Below are 6,722 nucleotides of genomic sequence, written 5' to 3'. Positions count from 1 at the left end.
ACTCAAGTTTAAGGGACTTATCCTCAAAAGTTTCAACTATTTTTTTTACATACTTTTTTGTATGTTTTTAGTACGTGTTTTAGTTCTTACATTCAACTTTGGACGCTATTTGTGTCAGTTCAAAACAAAAGGGACCTTATAGCGGTATTTTTAGGTGGGTTGATTGTTGTATTAATAGTCAGGTATATGTTTCTAGATTTATATCCCTTAGATAACTCAATTTACACCACAAGGTCCCTTTTAGGACTGACACATATATGTACACTTGCAGTTGACTGTACCTCTCGGATATAATTATATTACCATTCGAAGATTTACACTTAAACTTGTTAAAATCATATTACTAAGAAAATCTAAGACTAAAAAAATACTTATACCTAAATACTTCCTTTAAATGCTTATTAGTTATTTAAATTGTATTTTGGTAAATGTTTTAAACTAGACTGAATATTTTCTATAACCATTCCACGTGGGTAAATTTGATCCTGTTTGTGTAAGTAATAAATAGTTTACACAACGTAATTGCGTAATGCAATTACGAATTAATGTAATTTCAATTAAAAATTACCAGGTAATTCAAATTAAATTTCATTTAATTACGAGCCTAATGCATTACAAGTACCTAATTGCATTAAATGTAATTTAATGCGCAATGAAATTACAAATTAATTGTATTATGCCCAATACTGCCCTGCAGCAATGAATTTATTTATTTGGACTCTATTGCCTAGGTAATAAGGGTAATAACAGTTTGACTAAAATACTAATATCTCAGTTCTAGATAGTAGAAATGAAGTACATATAAGTACCCTTAGAATAATAGAGAAAATACCTAGTATGTAATGACCTAACTCTCATTTCTGTTGACATTTTGCTGGGACGTCACACGTCAATCTTCCGTGACTACAGCTAGTGCAACCTGGCTGAAAAGTCGGAAAAAAGGTAAAATAAAGAAACTTTTAGGTATAAAACAACATTCCCTACAACTATGTCAAAATTCGCTTACTTATACATGAATTATTTCCCCTATTTGGCAATTTTTGGTCTTCGTTATTAGGTGAACTATAAAACAGATAGCTCTCTTTTTGAGAGAACTCAACAACGGCTCAACATTATTCATATTTGTAGAGCCATAAGTGCGTGTCACAAATTTTTTCACCTCAGCAGCTCGAACAAGGGTAATTTTCTGCTTAAAAACAGTAAGCAAAATGGTTTTTGCTTACTGAGTGAGACAAAATGGCATTCAAATATTTCAAATGTCGTTTATATTCGAATGTCATTTCTACGTGCGGGGCCTAATAGAAGTTCGAAATATTTGGCTTCTAATCTCTCTGTCCCTTTCACGTTATTATCAAAAGAAAGACACAAAAAAGTTCAAACGTAATTCAACGGTATACACCGCGTTTTTAATGAATCGGGGTATCGGTAAGTACGTTTAAGGAAACTAAATGGCATAGTTAATTTTGTAAAAAAAAAAATATTTTTATAAATAGTAATTAAATGTTGCATGTAGCGTTGTTATAACACGGACATGACATTTAACTCAACTAAACAATTGAAAACTGTGATATATCATAATATCAATGTCACTTCGAACATCGATCGTCCGAGATCAATACTTACGTTTTGTAGCAAATGTATGAACTCGTACTAAACACTAATCAATATGTAAACAGGTCCTAAGGCAAGTGTACACGCTCGTAAGAGCCTTATAAGATAAAAATTAATTATTGTTTATCTCCGAAATGGAGTTAAATAGAATACCGGTGTCTTTGAGAAAGTTAATTACTTAATTTAAGCTCAGGGATGCACCTCTGAAATTAACGGAAATTAATAAAAACACGGTGTATAATAGACCACCGAAAAAATTCATTCGTAATAATTAGTTAAGGAAAAAAAAGTTTAATATTTGATAAAAACACCATATTTTTAGTATTTTATTGTACAATCAAAACAATGAACTTAAAAAAATACAAAGATTATTACGCAAAATTAATAAGTCTACTTTTAAAAGTCTACTTTTAAATAAGGCAAAAAGTAGTATCCGCAATTCGGATTGTATCTTACGAAGTTTTTTTACAAAAAAAAACTTGTCGATTGAACTGTCAATTGATGTTCGTAATTTCTGTATTATTATATTGTAATTTTTTTCTTCATATTTTATTGCGGTAATTAACTTAATTGTTAGAATACCTTAAGAAATATACGAGTCAAATAGTGATGAATAAGGATTAAATTTTTTCAGGCTGTATTTTTACCTTCCAAATATGGTCTCACTACTGATGTGAAAACTTTTGAGTCCCTTACTACGCTCAAGATTCTAAATTAGATTCACGAGCGTATGGGCGAGCGAGCGGGGGGGGGGGAGGGAGATGACCGAACGAGATGCTGTTATGTTACGGAACTTTCAGTAGGAGGAGCAGAGAAAGCGCTATTATCGTTTGTCCTTGTCACAATCTCATTTGTTCCTTCTGTCTACTTCTAAAAAGTCATAAGTTTTTTTTATGATAGAGGAGGCAAACGAGCAGACGGAGCATCTGATGGTAAGCGATTACCGCCGGCCATGGACACCTGCAACACCAGAGGGGTTGTAAGTGCGTTGCCGGCCTTTAAGATAGTACGCTCTTTTCTTGAAGGTTTTAAGGTCGTATCGGTCCGGAAATACCGCAGGCGACAGTTCATTCCACAGTTTAGCTGTGCGAGGCAGAAAGTTCCTGGAGAAACGCAAGTGACGTAGACGTTTTTTCTTGCTCACCGTTTTTATGCTGTGTAACAATGAACCCGATCAAATTACGTAGGTTGTTTATGGTATGTTGTCTGCAATGTTAAAACGTGTTTCTAATTTTGTCGTATTGCGTATGTTCTGCCCTCACAGGCGCACGCGGTATAGCACATATATACGATCCTACCATCTATGACACAGTTTAAGAGGAACTACCACTAAAAATAAAAATCAAAATTTCGTTAGCTGCCTCTCTATCGCTCTTGATTATTTGAGCGATAGGGTTATTCCCACTAGTTACCATTTAGTTGTTACCAGTGGTAACCACTACTAGGATTTTTTCCCACCTTTTACCACTGGTAACTACTGAGAAAAAAAATCCCTGTAGTTACCACCAAACCATGTTGGTGGCAACCAAACTAGTGGGATTTTCCTTTTTTATTTATTCGATTTTATTCACAAATAAGCTTACAGTCTAATAAACCAAGGCGCTTATAAGTAATGATATTATAATTATTGTACATGCTATGTCACACTTACACTATGAAAATTACATTTCAACCTTACAAAAACAAAAAGCAAATTCGATTATATAATATTAAGTATGTCAATAAAGTAAATAAATATGGATGATAATCAATTAAATTAAGTTAAATTCAAAAATTCATAAATGCCTTTAATAATTTGGTAAGAGGCATGATAAAAAATGTCAACGTCAGGTAATCGCATAGACATATCATTCAACAGAGCGATAGCTCTTGCAGAGGGAGCGTTTGCGGCCCAGCGCGTGCGCCTCGCCGGGCACGCGAACAGGCGCCGGCGCCGCCGCGACACCACCGCTCCGCCCTCCCCCGCCGCGGGGCAACGGCGAGGGGGCGGCACAGACAAACCTATTCTTGACAATGCAGATGGATTCGCGACTTGGTTGCGTAGTAACTTATAGTAATGCACCATCAGTAACAATTTCCGCCGCAACTCTAATGTATCCATCCCAACCATACCACTGACAAACAATGACGGATACAAATAAGGATAATATCCTAACTTTTTCCTATAAAGAAATCGGGCAAATTTCCTCTGGATTCTTTCTACCATGAGGGTATACTTGCTTTCGTGCGGATCCCAGACACAAGCTCCAAATTCAAGTTTGCTGCGAACATAGGCGTTGTATAGCAGCTGCAAAACTCGAGTGTCACTAAACTGGCTCGATACCCTCATGATAAACCCCAGGACCTTATTCGCCTGCTTACAGATATTGGTAATGTGCGTCCTAAAGTCAAGTCTTGAGTCCAAGGTCAGTCCCAGGTCAGTTACCTCATCAACGCGATCTATCACTGCGTCTTTAATGTGATATTGTTTGATGTGAGGTGACCGAATTCTAGAGAACGTAATAACTTTACATTTAGAGGTGTTAAAATGCAGTTTATTATTCTCACTCCACTCGGTCACCGCGTCGATGTCCCTCTGGAGATCGTCCAAACCAGACTTATCCCGGGTTCCCAGAAACAGCTTCAAGTCATCAGCGAACAACAAACAGCCAGCAGTATGTACCACCCTTGGTAAGTCATTTATCCTTGTAGTTAACAATAGTAAATTGGGAAAAGGTTAGAGTTTTCCACTAGTTACTACCAAAATTTTGTTACCGTTCAATACATATAGAGTATATAAATATAGAGTGCTTTTATCAATAGGTAATTAATTAAAAGTCGAATTAATTATAAGTTACTTAGTTATTAGTCTAATTATAAGTCGATTACTGTTTCAGTAAACTGCCTTAAAAGTGATCAAATATAGTCGATATTTGACTAATTTGTTTGTTCGTTCTTATTAATTGTGATATTATTTATTGAAAGGGACCTTATTGTCGATGGCGCTTACGCAATTATCAACGATGCTCCTATATAAATACAACGCTGCGCTACGCAGTACGGAGTAAACACTTTCAACAAAAGATCCAGGTTTCACAGATAACGTCTCAATTAATGCAATTTACAATTAATAGGATAAATTTCATCCTCACGTTAATTTCTTCTTAAATATTTTTTTTTACACCCCACCCGGTTTTAATATTTTTGATCACTTTTAAGGCAGTTTACTGAAACACTAATCGACTTATAATTATTTATTAAAGCACTCTATATTTATACTATACTTTTTCTATAATATATATTAATCTATTATTTCTACTGTTTTTATTAGTGATAAACTCTAACAACTTTTTGGTGGTAACTAGTGGGGTTTTTTTTCCAGTAGTTACCAGTAGTAAAAGGCGGAATAAAATTCCCAGTAGTTACCACTGGTAACAACTTGGTGGTAACTAGTGGGAATAACCGAGCGATAGAGATAAAGAAATTTCAATTTTTAGTTTTCGCGGTAAATAGGCGCTATGGAGTCTGACGGTCGTTAACGATTTTTGATTCTTGCAAATTCGATTTTGTTCTTCGATTTTTACTACAATCTAGAACAATCATGGTGGACCGGTCTTCCAAATTGCTATCTTTTGCTGATTGGTTCCAATTGGTGTCTTTAAGTACTATTGTCCAACCTATCTGTACGAAAATGTATCCGTTCTCTTTATATTGCATGACTAAAAGCGATTACGCTAAATATTTAATCTTATAAAAAAATACAAAATTGCGTTTAAATTTAAATAAAGTTTTATTTTTATCTTTAATGCCATTGTTGCATGCTAGCAAAAAAGTTGTTGTGTATAATTGTATATGTGACTGGTATCCTTTATATTTCTTTAAGGTTTTGTTTGGTGGCAACTTTATTTAAGACTTTAATGTTGGCATATGCTGACGCTGTACTTTGTAATAATTTCCGGCGTAACTTTTCAACTTTTTTTAATTATGGGACATTATTACCCTTAATAATCTTATTAAAAAAGAAAATTTAATTTTGAATGTCATGTAATGATTTATTTTGTTTTCTAAATGGAATTGTAGCAAAAAATCAAAATTAAATGATTATTGTTTGACTAAATCGAGGGTGCTTGTCAACTCAATGCTGCCACCTTGACATACCGAATAAAATTATTTCGTAGCAGTCGGCGAATAGTATTTACAACTAATATTTTGCTACTGTTTTGACAATTACATACATAATTCGTATTCGGGATTTCTTATTTGTTGATGGCAGTGTTCTAAGAGTTATTACAGCTCAACCATGAGACGATGATGTGGTAACCGTTTTAGTCGACATATCATAGTGGCTACAGTGCAACAAAATATGGTCGTGCGTTTCGCCTGAACAGATAAGTGGAGATGTGTGAGCAGACTGAAATAAATTACTTGGATGGAGAGGTGGTGTGGGTGAAGCTAGGGTCTTGCTGGTGGCCCGGAGCAGTGGTCGGGGCGGACAAGCTCCCCCCAGATGTGCTGCCATCATTCAAGAAGCCTCCCATAGCAGTCGTCAAGTTCTTTCAGGAAAGCACCTAGTAAGTTTACAATAACCTGAAAAATCTCTGCCGATTTATAATAATGTTAGCATGCATAATACATCACTCCTGCCTTTGTTAAATTCTACATTTACTCTATGGTGTATTATATTTACATAATTAAGTTGTAGATTTATGGGATAAGATCAGTTAGCTATAAAAGTTAAGGTTTTTTTGTACCTGTTGACAAAGCTGTAGACTTAGAGCATCAACTAGGTCCAATCCATTGTTCTACTACTAGTTTACTTCATTACTTTTCAAAATGGTAACATGCATTTAGTGGATGTATAAGCAGTATTTATTTACTTATTGTATTTGTATTAACATCTCAATCTGTAACCAATAAAAGCACTTATCTGAAGGAGACAATTTGGTTAGCTCTATGGTAACAGCCAATTCTTGTGTAATCTGAAAACCTGAAAAATAACTAGTTCAGTTCCTTGCTTCCCACCAAAGCAATAATAGGACAGGAAAGAGTAACAATATTAGATTTAAAATTCTAAGTTAATTTTTCAGCTGGTAAATTTAGATTATTGTTTAGGGGGGTTTATGCAAGTTACT

At 34.7% G+C, this 6,722-nt stretch overlaps 1 protein-coding gene across 1 annotated transcript in view; it reads left to right on the top strand.

Moving 5' to 3' along the window:
* Positions 1–5,531: 5,531 nt before the first annotated feature.
* LOC133526775 (titin) overlaps positions 5,532–6,722 on the top strand; it is a 28,660-nt gene continuing 27,469 nt past the window's right edge. Inside the window, exon 1 of the mRNA XM_061863517.1 lies at positions 5,532–6,161. Within this exon, the coding sequence (XP_061719501.1) occupies positions 5,989–6,161 (173 nt within the window). The 5' untranslated portion in view covers positions 5,532–5,988. The remainder of the gene's footprint in view (positions 6,162–6,722) is intronic.

The sequence above is a fragment of the Cydia pomonella genome, chromosome 17 (assembly GCF_033807575.1).
Source record: "Cydia pomonella isolate Wapato2018A chromosome 17, ilCydPomo1, whole genome shotgun sequence".
NCBI classification, from domain to species: domain Eukaryota; kingdom Metazoa; phylum Arthropoda; class Insecta; order Lepidoptera; family Tortricidae; genus Cydia; species Cydia pomonella.
Note: the sequence above shows the minus strand (reverse complement) of the source record. Positions and strands in the feature narration are given on the sequence as shown.